Genomic DNA, 13,730 nt, shown 5'->3' on the forward strand with positions numbered 1-13,730 from the left:
GGAATCTTGCATTATCATGGTAATAACACAAAACACTGTGGATTTTTAACAGAAGTTACCATTTTCTAGAAACCCATAACAACATGTTGAACATTAACTCATGAACTTTTAAAAGAACAGCACTGAATTTTCTATGTTTAAAACCATTATTGCTTCTTTAGGAATTACATCAACAATAGTGGCTTCTCCAGAATTAAAAATAACTTCAATAGTAAGGTAATTTGACTACTTGGAGGGTATTTTCTTACTAACAAGTTGTTGAGCATAGTCTTGAGGTGGCATAGGTTAGTTGTTAGAGCAGAGCGCTGGGAACCAGGAGACTTGGCTTCCAGTTTCCTCTCTCTTTGGGTACGTCTACACTGCAGCTGGGAGTGAGCCTTCAAGCCTGGGTATACAGACTCTTGCTAGCATGTTAAAAATAACAGTGTGGACATTGCTGCACTGGGGTTTGTCTGGACTAGGACAAACGTCCAAAGTTAAGTCAGGCTAGCTAACACATTACCTTATCTTGACCTATACTTAAATGTTTTCCTAATGTAGATTCAAGTTAACAACTTTTATGTCTGCTTAGCAGGTTGAGGTTGAGTGGGGAACTTAGGGTGGACTCTGATTAACTAAATCAAGGTAAAAGGTGTTAACCTGCATCTACAAAAGGTCAGGGATAGGTCAGGGTTAGGTAATATGTGTGACTTCAGCCATATTTCCCAGTCTAGACTAACTCTTATTGCGTAACCTTGGATGAGTCACTTAAACATCTCTGTGCCTAAATTTCCCCAACAGAAAAATTGACCCAGGAGTATCCATCATACTATATGAACGGGAAGTATTAAGGTTACAATTATATTCAGAAAATACATTATCTGATTATCAAAGAGTTAAATTTCTAATCTATCTACAAAGGCATTTTCAGTTAGTAAATCAGTTCTACAAATCAAAATCTGATGGACTAATCTAGCTGTGCATTTGTGAGTCTCAAAAAGGTTTTGGGAACCACCAAAAACTTCAGAAGTTAAACACTTACCAAAATGAATAAAGTCTATATGTTGCCTCACTATAGCTAACTAGATTTTACATTGCAATCAGACTGATAAATTGAACCTCAGTGGCTAATTCATTAGGAGATTCAGCCTCTGCTTAGTCACTAACCATCAGTGAATCAACCCTTTGAGTTTGTGATTTGCATTTTGTTTTGAGACTGGGAATTGCAAATAGAGAGGAAACATGGTAGAACATTAAGAGGAAACACAAACCTTGAAACTGACACATTTGATTTTAAAGCAATAGTAAAATGCATTTGCTGTATTTTTAAGTTTATAATATAGTAATTGTAGCATTCTTCTGTTCAAGGATGAAGAAATGTTTTTTACAGGAGGCTTGAGATCTCTTCTTCCCCTTGCAGTCAGAAGTCTAATTCGATTCAACAAACTCAATATAAGTAATACTTCTGGCATGGCTAAGGGTAAGTGAACACAACAGCTGTAGGTGGACACGTAAGTCCAATTCCTAGATAATAAATGGCCAGGATTTTTCAAAAGCATATAAGTGAAATAGATTATTTAATTTTATGAAAACCATTTTCAGGGAATAACTGTCAATTTTCTGTTAACCTGATTGGCTGATAGAGATTATCTTTGGTATAATAAATAATAATAGATTTTTTTAAAATTACTGTTAGTTGACCTAGAGATGGGTCCAAACCAGAATCCTGAAACCAAATTATTTTTATTCATAAAGCATTGACAATGTGCTTAGTGCTGTACAAAGATACATAACGAGGAATGTCCTTCCATTTAGTTCATAGTCAGATATATAAAATCAGAGAAGACAGAATAAACTGCAAAGGAGATGTGACAGAGTTATTTTTTGTTTGAATCCCTAAAAAAGTTGGACAAAAGTCCAACGGAAAGTCAACAGGACGTTTGTATCTATTTCACTTGGGTTCTTTTTAAAATTCTGGGTGTCTAAAGTTAGGCTCCCAAATCCATCTTAACTAGGGTGACCAGACAGCAAATGTGAAAAATTGGGACGGGGGTGGGGTGTAATAGGAGCCTATATAAGAAAAAGACCCAAAAATTGGGACTGTCCCTATAAAATCAGGACATCGGGTCACCCTAATCTTAACTCATTTAAATGGCTTCATTTTTAAAACTTCAGAGCACCCAGAAGCTCCCTGTAATGTCAGTGGACTTGCCCCTTTTAAAGCACCAAGTGTATATTAATTACTGGTCTGGACTTTATTCTGTTTACACATTATAAATGTGATCAAGTCATGATCACTTGAACCTAAGTGATCAATACTTTTATGTCTGTGATCAGTTCCTTTTTATGTCAAAATGAGATCTAATATAGAATTTCCCCATGTTGGGTGGAAAATGTTTTGAGTTAGAAAATTGTCATCTATAATATTTAGACAGTTAAGGATGTTTTATTAGTGGCAGCATGAGACCTCCAGCATCTGTCATTCAATCTGAATTTCCCCATGATCATGTAGCTTCTCTTCCCCACCCCCCCGCCACACACACATTATAGATAGGTGCATAAGGAGCTGGTCATCCTGTTCCATTGTGTGATTTTATGTCCTGTAGCAAACATCAGTTAATACCTTATTTGTAAAAAGAAGAACAGGAGTACTTGTGGCACCTTAGAGACTAACAAATTTATTAGAGCATAAGCTTTCGTGGACTACAGCCCACTTCTTCGGATGCATATAGAATGGAACATATATTGAGGAGATATATATACACACATATAGAGAGCATAAACAGGTGGGAGTTGTCTTACCAACTCTGAGAGGCCAATTAATTAAGAGAAAAAAAAAAAACTTTTGAAGTGATAATCAAGCTAGGCCAGTACAGACAGTTTGATAATAGGTGTGAGAGTACTTACAAGGGGAGATAGAGTCAATGTTTGTAATGGCTCAGCCATTCCCAGTCCTTATTCAAACCGGAGTTGATTGTGTCTAGTTTGCATATCAATTCTAGCTCTGCAGTCTCTCTTTGCCCAACAAAGAAAATAACAGAACACCACTAGCTGTCACCTTCAGCCCCCAACTAAAACCTCTCCAGCGCATCATCAGAGATCTACAACCTATCCTGAAAGATGATCCTTTACTCTCACAGATCTTGGGAAACAGACCTGTCCTCGCTTACAGACAACCCCCCAACCTAAAGCAAATACTCACCAGCAACCACACATCACTGAACAAAACCACTAACCCAGGAACCTATCCTTGTAACAAACCCCGATGCCAACTCTGTCCACATATCTATTCAAGTGACATCATCATAGGACCTAATCACATCAGCCATACCATCAGGGGCTCGTTCACCTGCACATCTACCAATGTGATATATGCCATCATGTGCCAGCAATGCCCCTCTGCCATGTACATTGGCCAAACCGGACAGTCTCTACGCAAAAGAATTAATGGACACAAATCTGACATCAGGAATCAAAATACTCAAAAACCAGTGGGAGAACACTTTAACCTGTCTGGTCATTCAGTGACAGACCTGCGGGTGGCTATATTACAACAGAAAAACTTCAAAAACAGACTCCAAAGAGAGACTGCAGAGCTAGAATTGATATGCAAACTAGACACAATCAACTCCGGTTTGAATAAGGACTGGGAATGGCTGAGCCATTACAAACATTGACTCTATCTCCCCTTGTAAGTACTCTCACACCTATTATCAAACTGTCTGTACTGGCCTAGCTTGATTATCACTTCAAAAGTTGTTGTTTTTTTTTTTTCTTAATTAATTGGCCTCTCAGAGTTGGTAAGACAACTCCCACCTGTTTATGCTCTCTGTATGTGTGTATATATATCTCCTCAATATATGTTCCATTCTATATGCATCCGAAGAAGTGGGCTGTAGTCCACGAAAGCTTATGCTCTAATAAATTTGTTAGTCTCTAAGGTGCCACAAGTACTCCTGTTCTTCTTTTTGCGGATACAGACTAACACGGCTGTTACTCTGAAACCTACCTTATTTGTATCTATCTTGTCCTTAGTCTGTTAGGACATTGATCCAATAAGCATTCATGATCATTTTCGTCTGAGTTATCAGTGACTTGGAAACAAGTTATGCCATTTTTGACGCAGAGTGCCACTCTCCCTCCGCTTTTGCTCACTGGATCCTTCCTAAATAGGTTATAACCACTGATTTTAACATTCCAATCATGAAGTTGCACTCCAGTATTCAGAGATTACTTCAGGAGCTCTCTCAAAAAATGATATACTTGATTTTATTAGGCTTCATCGCCTCAATAATATATGTGACACCATACGCCAGGCTCAGAATGAAGGCACTTCAATACTGGGAATCAAGGAATTTCAAACCCATTATGGACAGTATGTTCAAGATAGTCACTCTTCCAAGAAATATCCAAATATCTCTAATGTGGTGGCTGAGACCAGAAAATGTTCTCAAAGGAGTTTTGTTGAACTCCCATCCTCTACTGTAATAGTTACATCAGATACTTTTCAAAGTGGGTTGGGTACATGTCTCAATAATTTATTTATTTGAGGCATTTAGAATCACCAAGACTCAAATTTACATATAAATACATTAGAACCGTGCCTAGCTCTCAAGTCATTCCTTCCACAAGGGCACAACTCAGTGGTTCAAGTTGCCACGGACAAAAGGTCAGCAATGCATTATGTGCAATGCAATATCTTCCTCCTTATACCGTTTTTCAGAAAGACTGTGTGGTTCTTAGACCTCACCTCAAATTTTTTCCTAAAATATGGTCAGATTTTCATGTTATTTAGTATATTGACTTATCAGTTTTCATGCCTAGACTCAATGCACATAAAGTTGAATCAAGATTGCATTATTTAGCTACAGAGAGTGTTTTAGCATATTATCTGGGCAGGACTAAGGCTTTTAGCACTTCTCCAAAACTGTTTATTTCCCATGCTGGACACTGTAAGGGTCAAGCTATTTCTGCCCAGTCCTGGTCTAGATGAATTAGTCAATGTATAGATGAGTCTTATAACATTTCTTCCTTCTTTCCTTCTGCTGCTATTAGGACTCACTTTACAAGAGCAGTTGCTACATCTGCAACATGTGCTAGGCATGTTCCCCTTATTAAAATATTGCAAAGCTGCCACTTGGGATTCAATTCACATTTTCACTAAACATCATGTGTTAGATTTGACAGACAGACCTAATGCTCCATTTAGCAGAGCAGTACTTCAATCCTTGTTAATTAGGACTCAGCATCCCTCCATCCATTCTTGAAATAACTGCTTGCCAAGCTATTTCAAGAATGGAAATATGCAGAGGACACTCAAAGAAGAAATGAAGGTTACTTACGTGTAACCAGAGTTCTTCAAGACTCAGCATATTCACATTCCCTGCCCGCCTTCCCCTCCTCTGTGTAGTCTTAATTAAGTAATACTGTTATACTCTGCCCTAGCAGTGGAAGGAACTGAGGGAGCAGCTGGCAACATGCCCCCCTTTATAGCCACACCCTCCAAATGTGCTTGAATACTGATAGGTTGTAGGAGGGACGCGTGAGCCTTTAATAGGCATTACTACCAGCAAGTTCCACTGTTCATGCTACACCGTTTGGCACCTCCCAAGAGTGTTAATATGCAGAATCCTTCTTGAAGAATTCTAGTAACCTTCATTTCCTGAATTTATAGTAGATTTGTAAGCTATGGATGCATGATGTCAGATGGTTTGATTGGTGTTTTTAACTTCATGTGTTCATCTACATCTCTGCTCAATAAAAGCATGAATTAATGCTTTCTGGAATATCTTCAGCAAAGCAGGACATATCAGTGGTCTTCAGAGGGGGGAAATGTTTAAATTTAGTATTAAATTTAATATATTTATTTACATTTAGTATTAAATATGGTTAGTATTAAAATTTAGTACTTTTATTTAGTAATAAATTTATTTCTGTAGTTAATATGTATATTTAGAAATAAAATTTATTTCTGTGCTGAATACTCCCTAGAGATTGGATTGGGGTGGGGGAGGAGCATTCATTACATAAATTTGTGCATACCTCAATTCTCACCTTTGCTTGGCAATTTTCCTTTAAAAGCGGAGTAGGTAGCCTTGTCTCTTGGTTTCCTGGCTTTTGTCAGTTTAGGTCAGGCCTAGGATGTTAAATTAATATTGATATTTTTTCCTTTATGTAAAGAACATTCACTTCTATCACATCTCAGATATTTCAGTTTGTATAAGGATCCATGAACCGGAACTCAGGTCTGCAGAGCTTGGGACAGCTGAAGTTCCCAGAGTGCCACTGGAACGGCATGCAGTCCCATGTCCAGGGATCACTGTGGAGAATAGGCACCACAGGAAATACCACCCAGAGGACCCAGAGTGACAGTAACCTGCAGTCCTCTGATGGGCCAAGTGCACTATTTATTCTTCAAGTACTTGCACATGTCCATTCCCACATAGGTGTGTGTATGCCCCAAGCACAGTTGCCAGAAATTTTTCCCCAATGATATCCATCGGGTTTGCTCTAGTGCCCTCTGGTGCCATGCACACATGGCACCGGTATAAAGGGCTCTGCCAGCCGCGTTCCCCTTCAGTTCCTTCTTACCACCTGTGACGGTTGGCTTGAATCCTTCATTACTTAGGCAATTCTCTCCTAGTGGTTTTTTCATACCAGTTTTAGTGTAAGTAGTTGTTATGGTTAGTAGTTAGAGTAGTTTTAGGTTTTAAATAGCTCAGACGCTTCTGCACTTAACTTTCAGGGTTGTCCGCCTTCCCGGTGCTGGGGCATGCCTCGGTCGCCGGGTTTTAGGCCCTGCGCTGCCTGCAGTAAGCCTATGCCTTGGAGCGACCCCAACTTGAGCTGTCTCAAGTACCTGGGGGAAGCTCATAGGAAAGACTGCTGCCAAATCTGCAGGGACTTCAGACTCTGGAGCAAGAAGGACCGAGAGGCTCAACTGAAGGCCCTCCGCATGGAGGCAACCTTAAGACAGGCTTTGGAGCCGCGCTCGAACTCAGCACCAAGCACCTCAGCTTCTGTGCAAAGCACTCATCCATCGACCTTGGAGTCTTGGCACTGATCGCCCTCCCTGGTGCCTAAGTAGAAGCACCGCAAGCACCAAGAGAAGACCAGGTCTCTGGTGCTGAAACCAAAGGAGAACAGGGAGAGAGCGAGATCCAGGCTGGACCACTCGTCTCCCCTGGCATCACAACATCAACTGTCAACAACTCCGGTGCCACAGCAAGCTCCTTGGACACCTACAGAGGAGCAACCTCAGAGTAGACAATGCACCAGCCAGTTCGTGATGCCATCAACTCCTGAGGTGTTCACAATGGCCAGGGACCTTCTCACCCTACCACTACTGGGATCCCCGTAGGGTAAGACCAGGGAACCCAGAACTGGCTAGCGGATCGCCTCAGCAGTTTCTTCTCCTCTCACCACAAGTGTTCTCTCTGACCGGACATTATGAGGCACATCTTCCAATGGTGGAGGTTTCCACTTATAGACCTGTTTGCCACCCGCATCAACAGGAAATGTAATCAGTTCTGCTCTCTGCGAGGCCATAGCCCAGGCTCCCTGACAGACACGATCCTGTTGCAATGGATGAATCACCGTTCTGCGCCTTTCCTCCTATTCCATTGATTCACAGGTTCTGGTGAAAATCAAGCAAGAGCAAGCTCTTCTCATAGACCCGGCATGGCCCAGACGCAGCATTGGTTCACCACTCTCCTCAGCATGTCTGTGGAGGCGCCAATTCAGCTTCCACTGCACCCGGACTTGATCTCCCAGGACCATGGCCAGTTGCTACATCCAAATCTTATCTCTCTCTATCTGACAGCCGGTAAGCTCTATGGTTGAACCAGGAGGAGCAGGCATGCTCTGAGCAGGTCCTACTGAGTAATAGGAAGCCCTGCAACCACCTACCTTGCAAAATGGAAGCGATTCTCCATCTGGTGCTCCCAATGACAAATCCCGTCTTTATAGTCATCTATACAGGTTATCTTGGGGTACCTGCTGCTCCTGGATCAACAAGGCCTAGCCCGCTCATCAATCAAGGTCCACCTGATGGCCATTTCTGCCTTCCATCCCAAGATGGACAACTGATCAGTCTTCTCCCATGAGATGGTTGTCCGATTTCTCAAAGGCCTGGAAAGGGTGTACCCTCAGGTCAGAGATTACCTGTACTAATGGCACAGTTAGTCCCAAATTTGAAAGGTATTTAGGCATTGCTGTGTTCAACATTGCAATGCCTGACTGATTTAGGAGCCTGTTGATTGTCAATGGGATTTAAGCTCTGAAGTGCCTAAGTCACTTTTTAAAACTGAGATTTAGACTCAATAATGGGGCAACACAGGTGTTGATGAGCTAATATGGGCTCAGGGTGGCTGTTCCCCTTGTATCTATGAGAGATGTCAGGATTGGAGGAAGTAGCTTAAGAGGGAAAAGAATATCTCAGTTGATGACAGATCAGGAAGGAAAGCAGAGCTTCAGTCCTCTGCTCCTGGAGAAAGGGCTGACTGACGGCAGGAACTCCCCAGATGACCACTGCCTGAGAGACCCTCCATGAAGGAAGGGAGGGTCAGATGTTGACTCATCTTGAGATGTAACCATTCCCTTCTATTACTTGTAAACTCAGTTTAGGCCACAACATGACAAGCGCCCTCTGAAGGAAGAGAGCCTTAACCCAATTTTGGGATGATTCATTTGTGTTAATTCCCCTTATTTCTATTTGTTGACTATCCTGGAAGGGCGGGGGGGGGGAGACTTTAAAATGACCTGGGGGCCAAGTCACAGGAAGAGGCAGACCACCACAGAAGGTATCTGATGGGGAAAGAGCTGCTATACCAGGCCTGGCTGGCCACAAGGAGATGCTAGTGGTAAGTCAATCCCTTCACAGGCTCCTTAATCAGTTAGGTGTTGCAGCACTGAGTACAGTTCCTACAGCTCCCATTGGCCGGGAACAGCGAACTGTGGCCATTGGGAGCTGCGGGAGGCCATGCCTGCAGATGGTCAACGTAAACAAACTGTCTCACGGCCTGCCAGCTGATTATCCTGATGGGCCGCGTGCCGAAGGTTGCCGACCCCTGCAGTACAGCAACATCTAAATACCTTTAAAAATGTGGGCTTTAGGGACTATTAATCTGTGTATTTTACACTGTAGACCAGACCTGCTCTTTTGACTGCATCCCTGTTGTAGTCAATGAGCATTACATAGTAGTTTTTAGTAGTTTAATAGATTTTAGTAGTTGCTGCTTAAAGATGAATGTCTGCTTTTTTCATTTGTTCTCATTTTGAAAAATCTCAAAGATGCTAGAGGCCTATTACAGAATAACAGCTTGCAAAAATGACATATTTTAAATTAAAGCTGGTTCTGAGTCGATTGCAGACGTGTCTGAATCTGTAACAATTCTATTATTTTCCCTCCTATATTTTAGAAATAGTTGAAATGACTTGAATCTAACCTAACAGACAAAATTTCATTCCTAGGAGAAAATCCTGTGTGCTAAATTGCAACCCAAAGTACATTTCCAAGGCTAAGTTTCAAATGTCATTGAAAAATGGGCTGTGTAATGAAAGATCTTTACTTATTAGACTGGTTTTGAGTTGCAGTTTTGCATTAACACAAGAAAAATAAAATGATATATGCACAAAGTATTGTACTCTTTTTTTATTTCCATTGCCAATATTTACATCAAATAAGATAATCTATTCTATAACACATCCATTTGCCAGACTATTTAATCAAAGTCATTGTAGGCTTCTGGTTTCCCCATAAAATAGCTTATTAGAGAAAAGCGACCCTCTCAAACCAGTGAATGCCAAGTACGTACACTACTAAAATGATTGCAGTAGACATTGACATATCTAGGAGTGATTTTATAAACAGTCTTTCCAAAAACATTGAAATTTTATTTAATTATAGTAGTCTGTATTATATTTAAAAATTCTCTTTTTCAAGGGAGAAGAATCTCTTCTCTAGGTAAGATCCATACAGAAATATTACTGTCACATATATTAACAATTGAATGAGTAGCTGATAATTGTTCCCTTTAATACTTTAAGGCTATAAACTGGCAAATGTTGTGATTTTGCACAAATCCCTTGCTGATGACTTTGAAAAGTTTTGCCATGCAAATGATGGACCTCTCCCACTGCTGTACAGAAGTAAACCAGGTGAATGGAAATGTCCTTCTCTGAGCAGCAATTCTGATATCAGGTAAGTGTGGAAGTCTTTCCAGCTGTCAAACAGGTCTGATATTGATACTGGACATTATTGGAAGATAACATTTTCCAGAGTGCAGACCATCCATAGCTTTGTGCACAATGAGCCCAACTTGCTTTCAGTTATACCTTTGCAACTGAAGTAAATGGACTGATGCAGTGGCATAGAATTTGGCCCATTATCCTTGTTTTTGACAAAACACCCCTTTACAATCCATGTTGTCAACATTTCAATTGTTTCAGTGATCCAAAAAATGAAGTTATGTTTAGTTGCAAAGATCTCTCAATAGTAGACCTCAGAGTTAGCCTATAGTATTTTTCCCCATTTCTGCTTTATCCAATAGCAGCACTGACATGGTTACTCTACATTGCTCAGAAGGGGTTAGGAGACTGACTTCTGGAGCAAGCAGTCAGAGCAAAAGTCAGAACTCTGAAGAACATAATTTTGTAATGCTCATGAGAAGGAGATCAGTCTCAGGGGCATTTGCCTAGTAAGAATAAAATGTGTAGATGGCTTGAATGTGTGCACGAGGTTTCTGGCTTAATATGCAGTTGTGTAGGACAAGCAGGCTTTTACTGTTCTTTGAGTGATTCCACATTCCACTATGGTTGTGCACATGCCCCACACACAGATGTCAGAGATTTTTTTCCCCTCAGTAGTACCCAGCAGGGTGGCTCAAGTGCCCTCTGTTGCCAGGCACTACTGCATGCTGGTATAAGAGAGCGCAGTCTTCCCTGACCTGCTCAGATTCTTCTTACCGCCAGTGACGGTTGTCAGAGTGATCCAGACTTAAAGTAACAAGTGCTTCCCTCACTCTTTTCTGCATACAAATACTGTTGTAAATTAGTATTTTGTTAGTTATACTTAGTTTTAGACAATTTTAGTGCTTAAACATGGCCCCTTCCCAATCCCTCTTCAGAAACCACTCTCTCGAAATTGCCCTTCTATAGGAAGTCTAATGTTTTCTTCAGGCAGAGGCCATAGAGGAAGTCCCATTGTACCTCAGGAGGAAGGGCATCTATTTCTGCTACTTCCTCATCCCCCAGGACAAATGAGGGTCTCAGACCTATTTTAGATCTAGGAGAGTTGAACAAATTCCTGAAGAAAATAAAATTCTGTATCGTTACCCTAGCTTCAATTATTCCTTCCCTGGAACAGCGGGACTGGTACTCTGCCCTTGACTTAATGGACGCTTGCTTCCATGTTGCAATATGCCATGACCATCAGAAGCTTCTCAGATTCCTGGCGAATGGTTGCAATTATCAGTTCATGGTGCTTATATTGGGGCTGTCAGCTGTTCCTTGGGTGTTCATGAAGTGCGTGGCAGTTGCAGCAGCTCATCTGTGAAAATCAGGTGTCCCTGTTTGTTCCTGTACCTGGATGACTGGTTGATCAAAGGTCGGTCCAAGGCTCAAGACCTGCCTGCTATATCCACTGTCCTGTCCACATTCTTTGCACTGGGGCTCCTACTAAATTGAGACAAATCAACCCTGAACTCATTATAGACAATAGAGTTCATCAGGGCAGTCTTAGACTCCACAAAGGCCAAGACCTTTCTATCACTTTACAAGTTTACAACTTTACAAGACCTAGTACTGCAACTGAGAACATACCCTCTGGTAACAGTACATAGCTGCCTCAGTTTTCCAGGCCATATGGTAGTATGTACCTGTGTAGTTTGACACACTAGACTACATCTCTATGTTAGTTTTGTCATCTCTGGATTGATAGATGGACCCTCTGAAAGTTTGCCTGAGGATTCCCTTTCTCTCCCTGCTATCAAACCTCAATCTGGTCACAGATGTGTCTTCAGTGGTCTGAAGAGCTCATATGGGGTTCCTGCAGACTCAAGGTCTTCGGTCATCTCAAGATCTAGAGACTCTCATAAATGTTAGGGAGTTAAGAGTGGTACGTCTAGCCTGCTTGGCCTTCCTCTCCCAAGTAGTGGGGAAAAAATTATTAATTCTGACAGACAATTTGATGCCCATGCCTTACATAAACAGACAAGAAGGAACATGGTCAAACCAACAGTGCCAGGAGTCAATTTGCCTTTGGACTTCTGTATAGCCTCAATTTATCTCAGAGCTGCCTACCTTCCAGGGAAACAGAACATGTTAGCGAATCAGCTGAGCAGATCCTTCTCTGATCATCATGAGTGATCACTATGTCCAGACATGGCCAGGTCCATCTTCCAACTCTGGGAGACTCACCAAGTGGACCTGTTTGCAATACGAACCAACAGAAAATGCCATCAGTTCTGTTCCTGGGGAGGTTCAGCCCAGGCTCGCTGACAGATGCTTTTCTCCTGTCCTGGAAGGAATCCCTTGTGTATGCTTTCCTTCTGATTCCTTTACTTCCCAGGGTCATCTTCAAAGAGAAACAAGACCATGCTCACCTCATCCTCATAGCACCAGAATAGCCTCCTCAACACTGGGTACTCAATCCTATTATCCTTGTCAGTGAAGCCTCCTCTGTCTCTCCTGTTGGATCCAGACATCATTTCCCAGGACCATGGGCACCTACTCCATCCCAACATCCAAACTTTCCATCTGACAGCATGGATGCTTTATGGCTGCTCAAGGGACATTCAGAAAGTGCTTCAGAGTAGCAGAAAACCCTCAACTAGGAACATTTACCTGGCTAAATGGCAGCACTTCTCCATTTGATCGTCATAGGAATGGTGTATTTCCAGAGCAGGGCCCCTGAACCTCATGCTGGACTATCTTCTAGATTTAAAACAGAGTATTGCAATTAGTTCTATAAGGGTGCATCTGGCATCTATTTCAGCCTTCCATGCCTTGGTGGATAATAGATCCCTTTTCTCTAACCCCATCATCACCTGATTCTTAAAGGGCTTGGTCAGATTACACCCACACGTACGAGACCCCATCCCATCTTGGGATCTTTTGAACTCAGTCCTAGCAAAATTCATGGGAACACCCTTTGAGCCCCTTGCAACTTGCTCCCTCCTTCACCTTTCCATGAAGGTAGCATTTCTGGTGGCAATTACCTCAGCCAGAAGGGTGGGTGAGTTGAAAACTCTGATGTCAGAGCCGCCCATACAGTTTTCCATAAGGATAAAGTTTATCTTCACCCTCACCCAAAATTTCTCACAAAAGTAGTCTCTAATTTTCATGTTAATCAAGCAATCTGTTTGCCCATGTTCTGTCTGAAACACGATGCACATACGGATGAGGAAAAGCTTCACTCTTGGATGTGAGAAGAAGGGCTTTAGCTTTCTACCTGGCACGAACTAAATCTTTTAGATCCTGTATGAAATTGTTTGTAACAGTTGCAGACAGAGCTATGGGCCAACCAGTTTCCACTCAGAGAATCTCCTCCTGGATCTCTTCATGCATTCATTTATGCTACCAACTGGTTAATATAATCCCACCAACTAGAGAGCTGGCGCATTCTACTACTGCGCAGACAGTTTCTGCAGCTTTCTTAGCGCAAGTGCCTATTATAGACATTTGTGAAGCAGCCACTTGGTCATCAGTCCACACTTTTGCATCTCATTATGCCATTTCTGTCAGTCAAGATC

General features: G+C 41.8%; 1 protein-coding gene across 7 annotated transcripts in view; it reads left to right on the forward strand.

Annotated features, from left to right (window-relative positions):
* The window catches only part of DGLUCY (D-glutamate cyclase), a 108,115-nt gene that overhangs the window by 31,040 nt on the left and 63,345 nt on the right, over positions 1 to 13,730 (forward strand). For all 7 annotated transcript variants that reach the window (XR_008444750.1, XM_054026214.1, XM_054026215.1 and 4 more), the window contains exons 2-3: positions 1,348 to 1,459; positions 10,027 to 10,180. Coding sequence is in view for 6 of the 7 variants with exons in the window: in XM_054026214.1 (XP_053882189.1) it covers positions 1,357 to 1,459; positions 10,027 to 10,180 (257 nt within the window). In the remaining variant the exon portion in view is untranslated. The remainder of the gene's footprint in view (positions 1 to 1,347; positions 1,460 to 10,026; positions 10,181 to 13,730) is intronic.

This window comes from Malaclemys terrapin, chromosome 4 (assembly GCF_027887155.1).
Source record: "Malaclemys terrapin pileata isolate rMalTer1 chromosome 4, rMalTer1.hap1, whole genome shotgun sequence".
Taxonomy (NCBI): domain Eukaryota; kingdom Metazoa; phylum Chordata; order Testudines; family Emydidae; genus Malaclemys; species Malaclemys terrapin.